This window comes from Neophocaena asiaeorientalis, unplaced genomic scaffold (assembly GCF_003031525.2).
Source record: "Neophocaena asiaeorientalis asiaeorientalis breed wild unplaced genomic scaffold, Neophocaena_asiaeorientalis_V1.1 scaffold91, whole genome shotgun sequence".
NCBI lineage: Eukaryota > Metazoa > Chordata > Mammalia > Artiodactyla > Phocoenidae > Neophocaena > Neophocaena asiaeorientalis.
The window spans coordinates 4,865,459-4,880,523 of NW_020173198.1; the positions used below are offsets into that span (position 1 = coordinate 4,865,459).

The 15,065-nt window shown below is 48.9% G+C and overlaps 1 protein-coding gene across 7 annotated transcripts in view; it reads right to left on the reverse strand.

Annotated features, from left to right (window-relative positions):
• Nucleotides 1–5,494: 5,494 nt before the first annotated feature.
• The window catches only part of SLC5A11 (solute carrier family 5 member 11), a 51,643-nt gene continuing 42,072 nt past the window's right edge, over nucleotides 5,495–15,065 (reverse strand). Inside the window, exons 11-16 of one of the 7 annotated variants that reach the window (XM_024744659.1) lie at nucleotides 10,625–10,732; nucleotides 10,134–10,284; nucleotides 8,439–8,607; nucleotides 7,930–8,040; nucleotides 6,977–7,052; nucleotides 5,495–5,797 (exon numbers count right to left, since the gene is read on the reverse strand). In XM_024744659.1, coding sequence (XP_024600427.1) covers nucleotides 5,592–5,797; nucleotides 6,977–7,052; nucleotides 7,930–8,040; nucleotides 8,439–8,607; nucleotides 10,134–10,284; nucleotides 10,625–10,732 — 821 coding nt within the window. In that variant the 3' untranslated portion in view covers nucleotides 5,495–5,591. Of the gene's footprint in view, nucleotides 5,798–6,972; nucleotides 7,552–7,824; nucleotides 8,041–8,438; nucleotides 8,608–10,133; nucleotides 10,285–10,624; nucleotides 10,733–15,065 lie in introns of those variants that run through there. The other 6 variants (XM_024744657.1, XM_024744656.1, XM_024744655.1 and 3 more) reach the window with 6 other exon arrangements.

The following is a 15,065-nucleotide window of genomic DNA, read 5'->3' on the forward strand; positions in this document are numbered from 1 at the left end:
TGTCCCCTGCAGCGGCAGGCGGATTCTTAACCACTGTGCCACCAGGGAAGTCCCCATCCCTGTTCTTTTTCTCTGCTCCCCCTCCCCACTGCCCTTAGCTCTAGAACAAACCTTATAGAGAAAGCAGAGGTCTCGATGTATGTTGCTCATAAGCGTTGACCCCTTCTTCAAGGAGCCCAGCTGTCCACAGTCAGGCATCTCTGCAGACCTTGGAGATGCTTCCTCCAGGATGCCTGATCTCATACTCAGGAGGGAGCTGGGACGCAGTGCTTGCCGAGGAGACGGCATTGGTGCCTGGGGACATGGAAGGGCCGTGATGAACAAAATGATTCTGAAATACAGCAAACCCTACCCTCATTGTTTTAAGAACAGTGTTCCATTTTCGCTCTCCTATTGTTTGTAGCAATCTCCCTGCCTCAACAGCTCCGATCTAAAGAAAAAGGAAACCTCCTTGCCCCTGTACATGTGTCAGTGGCTGCTCTCCATCTTCTTGGATGGGCGAGCCGTAGTGTGGGTCGTGGCGGCTCAGTTGTAATTGCACCATGACGGAAGCACCTCCAAGGTGCTGCAGAGATGTGATCACCCCTGCCAGGGGAGGCGCCATGTCGCTGTCACCTCGCCCTGGCACTACACACGGGAGAGAGGTAGACAGCTCTGTAATCTAATTCTTTAAATTTACTTATGTATTCATTTTTGCCTCGCAGCTTGCAGGATCTTAGTTCCCCGACCAGGGTTAGAACCCGGGCCCCCCCCTCAGTGAAAGTGGAGTCCTAACCCCTGGACCACCAGGGATTTCCCGAGAAGTCTGTAATCCAAACTCATGTGGCCATCCCTGACCATCCAGGAAGGTGCTGGCCTCTAGGAAGATGCTGCTGGTATCTGCCCCTTCAGATTGCTTCCTTCTCTTCTCCAGAGAACAGTTTCTCCTGGAAACTTCAGTCCTGTGTACTCAGGCCTTCTGTTCCTGCTCTCCAACCCATAGCTACACCAGGGTCGGGGACATGTGCCTCTCACCACACACCCCTTGCAAGCAACACCCATCTAGCCTGATCTTGATCCAGCGCTTCGGAGACTGCAGGGGGTCGGGGCATCCGCCTGGCTGCCGTGATTGTGCTGGATTACCTGTGGATTCCCAAGCGTTCAGATGCAATTGGAATGACTGAATCCCTGTACCTCCTTGATGGCCTTGGTTCCCTTGGGGACCCTTGTCCCACTCTTGGGGCTCCAGCTCCCAGTGCTGTCCTGAGCCCAGTGAGTCCCATAAGTGCTCTTACTTGAAAGTCTTAAGACAAACCCTCTTTCTAGGTTCTCTACCTGTGGTCTGTTGCCACCATTCTGCCACCTGCGCCGTGAGCCTGGTGGTGTGTAACCATATTCCGGAGCCTTCGCCCTCTTCTCACTGATGCCACTCTACCGTCTCTTTACTCCAGGGTCTCAAGTGGGCTCTGTGCCCCATAGTCTAGAGGTCTTGTGCCAGACTGGGCAGCACCCCATTGACAGATATTTCTAGACCAATGGCTTCCACTTTTCTAATATCGTAGTGATGGAGCTGAGGATAAAGATCTGCTGGCATAGTGAAGCCACTGGCTCCAATGCAACCAAAAGGCAAAAAGTGGTCATGGAAATTCCCTGATGGCCCAGTGGTTAGGACTCGGTGCTCTCACTGCCAGGACCCAGGTTCAATCCCTGGTCGGGGAACTAAGATTCCACAAGCCATGTGTTGCAGCCAAAAAAAAACCCCACACAAACACAAACACATTTATTATCTCAGTTTCTGTGGGTCAGGAGTCCAGGCACAGCTTAGCTGGGTCCTGTCCTTGGGTCTCACAAGGCTGCAGTCAAGGGTCAGCCAGGGCTGGGGTCCCGTCTGGAGGTCCAACTGGGGAAGGACCCACTCCTAAGCTCCCTCAGGATGTTGTCAGAAGTCATGCACTTATGCTTGTAGGGCCACAAGTTCTGAGGCCCAGGACTTCTTGCCATCATTGAGGGGTTGCCCTCGACTCCTAGAGGCTGCCTGCAGTCCCTGGTCACATGGGCTTCCCTGGGGAGGCTGCTACTTCGGCAAGCCAGCAAGGACAGCCCTTAGAGTGAGTTTGCTAGCAAGACAGATTCTACATGCTGTAATACAATTACAGATGACATCTCATCACCTCTGCCGTATTGTATTGGTTAGAAGTCAGTTGCAGGTTTTGTCCACACTCGAGGGGACTATACAAGGGCATGAACAGCAGGAGGTGGGGGTCACTGAGGGTCACCTTGGGGTCTGTCTGCCACACATCAAAATGTCATTACAAATGACACGTCAGGGTATACTTGAACCAAATATATTTTTGGAAGAACCAAAACAGTTCACCAGGGTTCTGTTTTTACCCTCTATATTTGTATTTGAATTCAGTTTTCATACACATCAATAAATTCTATTTGATGACCAAAATTTTTTTTTCACATCATTTCATGGTAGAAACAGCATTCTTGCTTTCATACAAGGATGCTTAGAATTGAAGCCATGGCTTCTAAATAATTCTGTGTCTCCTCCAGGGGAATACTGGCCTAGACCCTGGGGAGCCAACCTGAACCATACAGCTGTGGCCTCAGCCCCCAGGAAGCTTGCAAACAAATACCCAGGAAACAGAGACTGCGGAGTGGGGGAGCCGTGGAAGTATGTGGGAGGAAGGCCCATCTTGGTGGAGAAAGGAGGGGGGAGGTGGGCCCTCCAGATGCTAGGAATGGCTTGTGAGGTGAGCGACAGCATGGAATTAGAGGGGGAAGCGGGCAACGGGCAAGGAGTGAGGCTGGTGAGGGAAGCAGGAGCTGGAGTGTGAAGATCCTTATAACTCATGTTTGGAGTCATCAAGGGGAGCTGCAGACACAGGAGTGGAGTGACTGTCAGATTTGTACTTTAGGTCCTTGTGGCTGCGATGCAGAAAATGGACTGAAGCAGGGGCAAGGTAGCAGCAGGACATCCCCGAGAGAGGAGCCAGTGGGGCCCCGATAAGGCAGAGGCAGTGAGCCCACGAGCGCAAGGTTAGGGAGACAGAGCCAGCGTGGCATGGTGACTGATGGGGGCCTTTCCCAAAGGTGAGAGCGGGTCCTATGGGCAGCCCTAGAGACCATCGTCTGTGGTCAAGGAGGGTTTAGAAGTTGCACAGTTTCCAGAGGGCAGAGGATGGGTGATGGGTCAGCCATTCAGTCACCTCCACGAGCTCAGACCTCAAGGACTGACTTGATGCAGGAACAGTGGGTGTCCCTGGGCAGGGGTGGGCAGCCAGGCCAGGGAGGGGGTGTGGCTGGAGGATATGAGACAAGGAGCCAGACATCTGTGTTCTGGAGGTCCTCCATTCACCAGGCTGTGCTAGGCATCAGCGTAAGCCATGCCTTCTGCCCTCGTGGAACTCTCTCTAGTTGGGAAGATGCTTAAGCAATCAGTAATAAAGTGTGATACCTGCTTTGAAGATGCATGTCATAGTGGGTGTGGGATGACCGAGGAAGTCTTCCTGGAAGAAGTGATGTTTAAGCAGCGACTAGAATAAGAGGTAGCCAGGAAAGGAAGGGGGGGATCGTTTAGGCGGAGGGAAGAGCAGAAGCAAAGACCTACTTACTGGATATTTATGGGGCCCACTGGGTGTCAGCCACTGTGTTAGGCCCGCAGGTGGGACAGCATGAGTGTGGTCTGACCCTAGACTGTGAAGGGAGAGCAATCAGAGTCGAAGCTGAGAAGAGGCCCGGCTGTCAGGGGTCTGGAAATTCCCATCCAGGTGTGTGCACCTGATCCTGGGAGCAAGCAGACGAGTGGCTTGATCAGATTTGCTCTCTCTGCCTGGAGCTGGAGAATGTGCAAGATCAGAGGCAGGAAGGCCAGTCGGGACACTGGTGGCAGCCATCCAGGGGAGAGGTGGCAGTGGCCTAAGATACCACAGTGACAACTCCCACCAAAACGCACTTCTGACCCCAACCTGTGGCAGCAGAGGTCTCGGCATGGCAGGGGGCTGGGGGGGCAGGCCTGGCTGAGGGGCAATTTGGGGAAGACTTCTGGGCCTCCCACTCCCCTCCTTTGGCCCTTGAGAGGGTCTCTCAGCCTCCCCTTGGGCCCACTTGCCCCAGACAGAAGCTCAGCCTCTTGCGGAGCCAGTTACAGGGTCTGGATAGCAGGCACATTAGCAAACAGCTCTCCATAGGGGCCCTTTCCTGGGAGGGCCAAGGGGCCTTTGTCCAAGCCACAGCTGTCATCTGGATCCGCGTGGAAAAGCCAGGCCTCTGACTAGGATAGGTGTCGAGCTAATGCCTTTACCTTTGGACAAGGCTGGTCCAGGTGTTGAGGGCATCGAGTAGGAACTCAAAAGATGTCATGAGTGACTGCATGAGCCAGTGACTCCTCAGCCCCAGGGCTTCCTGTCCATGCTCCTTGGAAACTGGGCTTCCTTGAGAAACTACTCATTCTCCAGTTGCTAAGCCAGTGAGTGGTTCTAACCCATCCCGCCCCCCAGCCCCCTTAACCCCAGGACTAGGGTACTATCTCATGGCCCTGGGCTGCCCCAGAGTTGGTCTCAGGGCTAACCAACTCTGTTGGCTGTCCCGCCCCTGCTCTTAGCTGTGCGTGTGGCACACACGGCCCCTACAGGTCATCCCATCAGACCCCACTGGGGCCCAGAATAGAGTAATTAGGATGCCTGACTCTCCACAGAACAGGCGTGGCTGTTCTTCAGGTCAAAAGCCCTATTACTCCTCGTCCAGTAACGATTTATTGTGGAGTTGCCCATCCTGGCTACTTGTTTTAGGGAAGCATCATTGTGGAGAATCAAGCAAAGAAACCCAGGCTAAGGCAGAGCTTGGGACGTGCACACAACTCCCTGATTTTTTTATGGCACAAGATTCCAGGGCACCAACTCGGGTCTATTTCCCAGACATCATAGTTAGGGGCAAGTTTCACAATGAGAAAGTCTTTGGGCACCAACTATTCCTTCACCCAAAGCCAGTAACAGTGAAAGTCGGGAGATAGAATGCGGGTGCCACTCCCTGTGCTTGGAAGGTGAGCTGGAGAGAGTTCAAGCGCTAACAGTCAGCCCAGGGGATGTGGCTACCGGGGGGCTGGGCATCTCTTCGCTCGTCCAACCCTTTGAATTTGGCTATTAATGTTACACGACGGACAGGAAGAGTGAATAACTGGCCTTTTGAGACAAAGAAGCCTTTATTCCTCTCTCTTTTTCCAGCTTCTAGCCTTCATCCCCCCCTTTTTTTTTTGCAGTACACGGGCCTCTCACTGTTGTGGCCTCTCCCATTGCAGAGCACAGGCTCTGGACGCGCAGGCTCAGCGGCCATGGCTCACGGGCCCAGCAGCTCCGCGGCACGTGGGATCCTCCCGGACCGGGGCACGAACCCGTGTCCCCTGCATCGGCAGGCAGACTCTCAACCACTGTGCCACCAGGGAAGCCCCTTTAAGAACAGGACTAACTAAATGTCATGTTGAAAGTGGCCCATAGACACATTTGAAGCCTGGTGGTAAACAAACAAGCCTTTATTATTTTTTTCCTTCATTAAAAAATTGGGGCATTGATAGCAAACCGAGAGCTTGGACCCCTGGGTTCACCCCCATGTTAAGCAAAGTAGCCCCAGAGAAAGATGGCACAGCTGACGCAGATGATGAGGTTGACGTCCAGAAGGGTTTTCACCAAGGGGTTTTCATCCAGGGAAACTATGACAGGGTCTGTTCTGCTCGGCATCTCCTCCTTGCCCTTGTTCTCCACCCCACAGAGCCACAACATGGCTTTCACCACTTTGGACTGCTTTTTGGTCATGTCACCTAAAAAGAACCCAGCAAATAAGGGTCATAAGGATGGGCTGTGTCTCCCAGGCAAGAGAGAAGAGAGACTGGGTGTGTCCCACGCACTGTGATAAATACTTTATGTTCCTTTTCTGGAAGGTATTCATTAAGACTTTGATTCTGGAAGACTCTTTAGTTCTAGCAGATTGGTATTTTGAGACTTTTCACCATCTTCAGGTGCAGAATTTCAGATGAAAAGATAGAGACCCAGCCTAACTTCAGCAAAGCACACAGCCGGTTAGCAGAGGCAGAGGTGGGTTTAGGACCCGTTCTATCTGACTTCCTCCCTGTACTGCATCGCCTGCCAGGAGGCTGAAGAGAGATGTGCGCTCTTGCAGGGAACTCTCTTTCCCCCATTCAGAGCTGGGTCTGCAAAATCAGCTGCGGGTGGAGCCAGGCGGGTGACGTGTGGGAGTCAGGGGAGCTGATTTTCTTATTAAACACGTCAGCTCTACCAAGAAAGATTCTCTCATCTTTCTTGAAACACAGGGCCTTCTGGATCTATCCTTGAGTTTCCCACGGTAGGATGACATGGGTTCATATCCACAATTATTATTTTTTTTAAAGCCATGTATGATGATTAATGACAACCACAGCCTTGGGTCATGGAGACAGTAGGGACTGGTGGGGACCCTGGCTAACTGTATATTCCAGGTCTAAGGAACAGCTGCTTTGCAGCTCCAGACGACTTTTGCCATGCAGACATATGGGCTCCATGTTGCCAGATATTCCAGTTTTTCAAGAGAAGATGGAAATCTGGAATTTTATGTGAAATATCACAATTTTTAAATGTTAACTCACATTTTATTAAAAGAGTAGGTGAGCTAAAGCAAAATATGCCTGCAAGCTGCCAGTTTAAAACCAGTCATTTAGAGAATGCCAGCAGTACCCCAGCCTACCACATGGAGTTTTGGGAGGATCAAATGAACCATGTTTTAGTAGGCACTCAACAAACACTGGCTCTAATTTTCCACCTGTTGAAAGTTACTAACCCTTCCAGTGGCCAGAGAGTGAGGGAGGACCAGACCCTGGGAGTCAGGCGATGCTAAAATTCCAAGTGTGCCCATTTTCTGGCTTGTGATTTGGTAGAAAAATTTCCCCTTAATTATATGATGCTTCTTGAGGTTCCTACTGTAACTGAAGAGCAAAGCAACTCACAGCTGTGGTTTTGGGGCATGTTTTCTTGGACAATCTCGAACTGGACGTTGGTTCTGCTGGCCTCTGGTGTCCTGTTCTGAGAGAGGGTAAGAGGCGGGGGAGTTGCTGGTGGCACCTGTTCCTTCTGAACCATGGGGTCATGGCGAGTAAACCAGGTCAAGCGACTGACCTAGGGAGCAGAGATGAACTGTGAGATGGGGTGGAGCGGTGACTTGCATCCCTTTCTCCCACCGCCTTCCAACCCCAAGCTCAGCCTTCACACCCGAGTCTCTCCCAGTCTTGCCCTCTCACTCCACCCTCCAGAAAGCTTCAGCTCCCAGCACTCTTCAGAATCAATGGATATTTCCCCCACTCAGTCCCCCATCTTTCTTGGACAGCCCTAATTCTCCAGTGGGGATCTCACCCTTCCTCATTCTAGTCCCCAGAGCTTAACCCTAGCCCGTGGGTGTGGGGGGAACCCTGTGATCACATGCAGCTCATCCATGTCTCTGGCCACGGGGAGTAAGTTGGTTCATGGGTGATCATGTGTCTTGAGCTGACTCCATCAACGGGCATCAGGAACTTCACTGGAAATGCTGGGACAAAAACGCTTATGCTTTTGCTTAATGAGAATAAGAGAGGATGTACCCCTAAAAGCTGCTGGGCCCACAAGGGGTCTGAGAACAGAAGGAGAGGTGAGAGATGAATTCTGATGGTCTTTTCAGTACCCTGAAATCAAGTTCTTCCCAAGACCCAGCCCTGGACTTTTCAGCTTTTTGAACAATCAGTCCTCTTCACTGAAGTCAATTGGGTTTTCTGTCACTAGCAGTGAAGGGTCTCAACGGATACAGTGTCAAACCCAAAAGTACCATCTCCTTGGAGGGCGGCTCTGTGAACCAGCTTACGACGGACACAGTGATCAGGGTGACGGAGGACAGAATCATGGAGAAGTAGAGGTAGTGGACATCCTTTACCACAGCTGGCCGCTCATCTGGCTGGTCACACCGAGGCTGCACGTAAATGAAGTCCAGAACCAGACGAACCAAGCCTAGGAGAAGGCCCAAGATGAGACCGAAGAAGGCACCCTGCGAATCAGAGCAAGGCCGTCTTAGACACGGGCAGGGCTGTGGGGCGTCCGGCACAGGCCTCTGGAAACCTCAGCAAGCCCCCTCAAGAGCGTGGCTTTCTAGCGACGGTCACAGCAGGGGTCAGTGATTCGAAAAGGGCTGGAGGTACTTATCTGTTTATCTTTTACATAGAATTAATCAATGACATATAATTCCCTGTTAATTCAGCTTCCCTGTTTAAGGACAAAATGCATCAAAATAGAACCCTCATTGCTTTTTTTTCAAAAGCCAGCTAACACCCTCCCTGTATCTTCCCACACAGAACTCATCCTCCCTAATGACACCTGATATCCTCATGTCCCTCTCCAGTCCCCTTCTCTCCCATCCGATGGGCTGAAGGGCTGATCCAGAGCTACCTTTTCGTTGGTCCGCTTCCAGAAACATCCCATGATGAAGACCACAGCCACGGGAGGCTGCAGGTAGGAGCTGATGGACTGGATGTAGATGAAGAGTTGGCCGCCCTGGCTGGCCTGGACCACAGGGATCCAGAGGATGGAGACCAATACCAGCAGCAACACAAACACCCTGGTGCCGGATGGAAAGAGACCCCCCCGCACGCATTAGTGTTTTATCTCCCCTGAACACTTCTCTCTCTTTTTTATAGCTTTTCGGAGGTAGAATTTATATGCCATAAGATCCACCCATTATAAGTATGCAATCCAGTAACTTTTAGTAAGTTTATAGAGTGGTGCAACCAACACCACAATCAAGTTTTAGAACTTCCATCACTCCAAAAATTCCCCCATGCCCATTTACAACTTATTCTTGTTCCCACCCTAAATAAGCACTTATCTACTTCTGTCTCTATAGGTTTGCCTTTTCTGGACCTTTCAAGTAAATGGTATCATACAATATGTGGTCTTTTGCAGTTGGCTTCTTTCACTTAGCGTGTCTTAGCATGAGGTTCATCACATATCGCATATCAATATTTCATTCCTTTTTATTGTTGAAAAATATTCCATTGAGTGGATACGCCATTGTGTACCATTGTTTGTCCTTCACCCATCAGTGGACATTTGGATTGTTTCTACTTTTTGGCTATCGTAAAAAATGCTGCTATGAACATTTGTATACAAGTCTTTGTACAGCCAGATGGTTTTATTTCTAGGGATGCAATTGCTGGATCACATGGTAAGTTTATACTTAGCTTTTAAAGAAAATACCAAACTGCTTTTGAACAGTTGAACCATTCTACATCCCCACATGCAATGCACAAGAGTTCCAACTTCTCTGCCTTCCTGTCTGCCTTTTTGATTATAGCCACTCTAGTGGGTGTGTAGTGGTATCCTGCAGGAACTTTCTAGACTAGAATCTCGCTTTTTAGATTATTCTAGATGACAAGTCCTTTGTCAGATATATGGCTTGCAAATATTTTCTCCCAATCTGTGGCTTCTTTTTTTTTTTTTAATGGATTATGCTTTTGATGTCATACCTCTCCCTAACCCAAGGCTGAGACAGCCCTTAGGTATACCTTCTTGAGGGGCAGAGTCCCAAGATGCTTATTAGCATATATTTTACATAAAATGTACATGCCACTCACTTCGGTCATTTTCATCCCCCCCCCATTAGATATCAGGACTTTGCACAAGACTTGTTAGAGAAACCTTGCCCCCAGCCCCTAGAACACCCTCCTCCCTTTTACCCGGCTAACTCCTATTCACCCCTCAGGTCCCAGTCCAAGTTGAAGACTTTTCCTCTGGCTCTCTAGGTGTCCTGGCTCCTCCATCATAACATTCACTGTGGTTATAACTACCTGTTTACTTATCCTTTTCTTCTTCTAGCTCCACAAAGGCAAAACTGAGTCTTTTCTTTTCACTGCTATATGCCCAGCACCTGGCACGTAGTAGGTGCTCACTGAATAACTCTTGAATGAATGAATGCCTTACTCATCCACGGAGCCCTGATGTACTTCACCTTTGCCATCAGAGGAGGCTGAGACAGCCTGGAGAAGTCAAAGGCTGGACTTTCCCTCTGGGTGGCTCAGCTTTCTCCTCCCTGGGTTATCTGGACTTTTCACACCCCTGCCTGGCGCCAACCCAGTAAGACTTTACCTGCCCACAATCATGAGCTCCTTCTCGGATGCCCGAGGCCGGAGATGATTCCAGAGGTCCATGGTGAAGATGGTGCTGGCACTGTTAAAGATGGAGGTGAGGGAGGACATGAGCGCCGCCACCATCACAGCCATCATTAGCCCGCGGAGCCCTGGGGGCAGAAGGGAGGTCTTTGGGCCTCGGGCTTTTTCTGCCTTCACCGCTGACCCCATTTCCCAGGCCCACAGCCAGCTGGTCCCGAGAGGTTCAACTCGGAGGAGGCGGAACTCAGGGGTGGGAGCCAACAGGAGGGACTCAGAGGGGTGGGTGGGGCAGAGCCCCCTGCGTAGCCAGGGCCGGAGCTTTATTTGGGGGCTTAGTTCCTCAGCCCAGAGCCCATTCTTTCCCGCAGCCCTCCCATCTTGTCCCCCTCCTCAGATTAGAGCCCAAGCCAATGTCCTCCTTTCTGGGTGCCCCGGGGGAACTCAACTGAGGGGTGAAGGGACCATTACCTGTAGGCAGGAGTTCCAGCACAAGTTTGGGATACGCGATGTCAGAGCAGCCGGCGGGGTTGCTACAGACCTTCTGGCAGATTTCTGGGTCTGCGCAAGCCACTTGGTCTATGGAGGAAACAAGCCCAGAGCTAAGCAGACGGACCCTCAGAGGCCCAGGCCCGGCCCAAACACGGCCTGGCGCAGGCCAGCACCAGGAGACAGGGCTACTGTAAATAAGTGTACAGTCCAATTAAATAAAAAGGAGCTTAGACTTAATAAACCGTGGCCTTGTTACTTAACCATTCTGGACCTCAGTTGCCGTATCTGCAAAACTGGGACAGTAACAGAACTCTACTTCCTAAGATTATGGTGAGGATTAAATGAAATGACATACATTACACACTCAGCACAGAGTCTGGGACACAGGAAGTGCTGAATGCATTTCAGCTGTACTATTGTAACCCGAAAAAAGCCGAGACACCTCACGGCCAGTCTCAGCACAGTGCCCGACATCAGGCTCCCTAAGCCCCCCAAAAGGACACGAGCAATCTACATCTTTACCTAAGTTCATCGGAAGTGCAAAGGAGAATGCCATCACTTGACACATGGCAAATATTTTAAAAGTTCCTCTTTTCCCCATCTCCTTCTCAACAGTATACATAGTTCAACAGCTGTTCCTCAGTTTAGACTCATAAGAACCCAACCAGGCTCTGAATTTCCCTCTCCTCCTCTCTCTCCATTTCTGTATCAATTCTTTTCTCTCCTGAACAGCATTTTGATTTTCTAGTGTAAATCCATCCAGACTTCCTGGCACCTCTAGTTCTTCATCTCTATCATGATGAACACATGCCAAGCTTAGAAGCACAGACCTGCTTGGAAGACAGAAGAAGAGATTTAAAAATTATACGAGTGTGTGGCGCAGAGTAGATGCTCGATACGTTTTTCTTGGGGAGAGACTAGCTATCTCATTATTAGTGTAATCTTTACAGAGGGGAAGGGACCTGGTTATAATCACCCAGCAAGGTCATGTCGGAGACAGAACGGGTCTCTCAATCCAGCGCAATCTCTCAGAGAAGGAAGGCCAAGTTTCAGTGGTCTGGCACGTGTGTTTGAATGATAGCTTTCTTGTTACTTTCTGTCTTCCTCATATCTGAGCTGAGCCACGCTCCTCACCACCAGCTCAATGCCAACACAACACCACTTACCCCCGCTGGACCACTTATAAATCCTCAAGTCTCTTTGGCCAGCTGCATCCAGGAATAATTCCCATAAATAACCCCTACACCCTCCCTCTGCTCAATCCAAAGGCTTCTGTCCTTCTTCCTCATTCTAACGAGTAACACTGCCTTCCGTCCCACCTTCTATGGCAAGTGGGAACGACCTCGAGCCTCAGTTTAGGGGTGGGCTTGGAGCCCTTCACTGCCCACACCCATCTCCTCCCCCGTTCTGATGGAGTATCAATGATCATGTAGCTGAGGCCTCAAATTCACAAGTGGCCTCAAATAGAGATGTTCGACAGTATCTCCAGATGAGGTGGTATGTCTAGTCTTTATATTTTTATATGTGTTAAAACTGTTCATTTAATAAATGTAAACATTTAAAGTACATCATAACTTTAAAATCTAATATTGTTGGGTTTTTTTAATTTAAATTTTTTTTATTGAAGTATAGTTGTATAGTATAGACGTTTACAATGTTTCAGGTGTACAGCAAAGTGATTCATATATAAAAAGAATATAGTTCCCTGTGCTCTATAGTAGGTCCTTGTTGTTTATTTTATATATAGTAGCGTGTATCTGTTAACCTCAAATCCCTAATTCATCCCTCCCCTAATATTATTGATTCTGGTTTCTTTGTCTTTTTTTTTGCCACACCATGTGGCTTGTGGGATCTTAGTTCCCCAAGCAGGGATCGAACCTGGGACCCCTGCAGTGGAAGCGTGGAGTCTTAACCACTGGACCGCCAGGGAATTCTCGATCCTTCATTTGCTTTTTTAAGATAGCATAATACCTAAGAAATGGAAATCACACCAGGCCCCTTCATCCATTAGGAAGCCCAAGGACTATCTGGTCTTTGTAAAGTTTCTCCACTCACTGTTATGTCTTGTCAAAGCTGGGACCCTTCCCTCCACTTACATCCACCAATGGGAGAGGAAATGGGTGCTGTGGCCACAATTCATAATACAAGTAACAATTGCTATGGAATAAAAGTAGATGCCTCCAAAACTCTGATTCAGCCTTAGACAAAATTAAGACCGCAGACCAAAAATGATATTTGACAGGAAGTATTGAGAAGAAACAACCTCGTTGAGAAAAATGCTTTTGAGAGGTCAAAGCTCTTGGCTTGTTTATGACTTGTCTGCGGAAGTTTAGGAGAAGATTAGATAATAGTTATATTCCTGTGGCCAGAACATGGTATGGAGCCTCCCAAGCGGGGCGAAGATCTTGCTTATGTTCCAGTCTTGTGGGTTTGGACTCTTGTTGTCCAAAAGCTCCTCTCTTCAAGGGACACCAAGAAGGAGCAAGACTCCCCCTGAAATCATTCATTTAATGACCTAGTTTTTGTTTAACCTTCTAGGAATGCAACCTTCAACCATGAAACACATGACAGACACAAAGTTTATAAAGCATGTTTAGGGCAGAAAATGGTGTTTGTTTGCTCAGGCTAAAGAACATGTTCATCACAGGGAAACTAGTTGGCTCAGCTAAGTTATAAATAAAACCAACAGCCTTGTGATTGTTAACCCACCATTCTCTAATATCAGCTCACCTGTCTTGGGTGAATTAATCAACCATTTCATATATGGAGTGGATTCCCTTGTCAGGTCCTGTGATGCTTGACATAAAGGATGGCTCTAGCAGAGTCCAATCCAAACACAGCGCCAAACCTCCTTCTTCCAAATGCCAACATTCATGGAAGTTCACTACGACTCGGATGCCGCAAATAAACGCTGTACATATACACCTTCTCATGTAATCTTCACAACTCCATGGGGAAGTTTTGCTATTATGCCTATTTCAGAGACAAGTAAACTGAGGCCCCTAGAGACTAACAACATCCCCAAATCATAAAGCTAGTATCGTGGATAGGATTCAAAACCTTAGCTTATTCCAAAGCTCAGGTGGAGATGATTGGCTTTGTAAACAGGAACATTTCTAGACTCTTGTGTTTCATTGTTTCGAGGGTTGTTTTGTTTCTTTCTTGGTTTCCACTAGAGTTCCTTTATAAGTGGGCGCTATTCCTTGGATGGACTAAATGGAAGAGGATGTTGTCCACGTTCAAGAGAGCTCAGGATCAGAGCATCATTTTAGGCAGTGCTGGACCCATTTGAAGATTCAGCAGGTTGCTGATGAAGCTGAGATGGAGAGAAGAGTGGAAGTAGGTAGGAACAGTGGCCCTTTAGACCAGGGCTTCTCAATCTTCTGCCAGGCATCACCCCCAGAGATTCGGATTCAAAAGGTCTTGGACGGGACCTGAAAGTTTGCATTTTTAACAAGTTCCAAGGCAACCCTGATGCTGCTAGACTGGGAACCACACTTTGAGAAGCTCCAGTCAAGACCTTCAAATGCACCACACCTACCTCACCATCTCCACCCTACCTCACTCTCTTAAATTCCTTTCGCACTATTGCTAGTACCAAATGCTAGAGTGTCTTGATATCAATTTTCTCTTACTTTTTCACGAGTACCAGACTCGTCTGTTACGTTATAAACTCCCTAGGGGCGTGGAATGTGGCATTATGTTTCACTTAACAACCGTTATTGACTGGCTGACTGCTGAGAGTGAGGCTCAGGGTCTTGTTATTGATCATCCTGATACTGGTCCGAAGTACTGATGGGATTTCCTGAGAGAGACAGTAGCATGATTAAGAGTCAGGTTTTGGAGGCAGATGCCCCCGGATTTAAATCTTGGCTTACCCAGCCCTAGCCAAGTAACTTCCAGCAAGTCCCCTAACCTAGGAGTGATCTACAGTCCTCTTTTTTCCTTACCAGCTTCATCCAACCCATCATTCATCTGGTTGGCTCCGCTCTAAATTATATTTTCAAACCATCCCCATGAATAAACTGTTGCCTCTTCACAGAGGCCTTCCCTGGAAACCCTGTCATAGGAGCCCCTGCCCAGCATTCCCTATGATGTTTCCCTATGCATTTTCCTCACAGCACTTAGCGCAATCAATGAATAGCTCACTTACGTATTTTTTGTCTCCTTCACCACTAAAACGTAATCCCCCCCAACAGCAGGGATACTGTATGTCTTGTTCCCTTATGGATCCCCAGGCTCTTCTAGAAAAAGGCCTGGCAGATAATTGGCTTTCAAAATATTTGTTGAATCCATGGCAGAATAATAAATGAGTGAATCAATTAATTTCTCTGAGCTTTAATTTCTTCCTTTCTTTTGGCCACGCGGATTGCTGGATCTTAGTTCCCCGACCAGAGATTGAACCCACACCCTCGGCAGT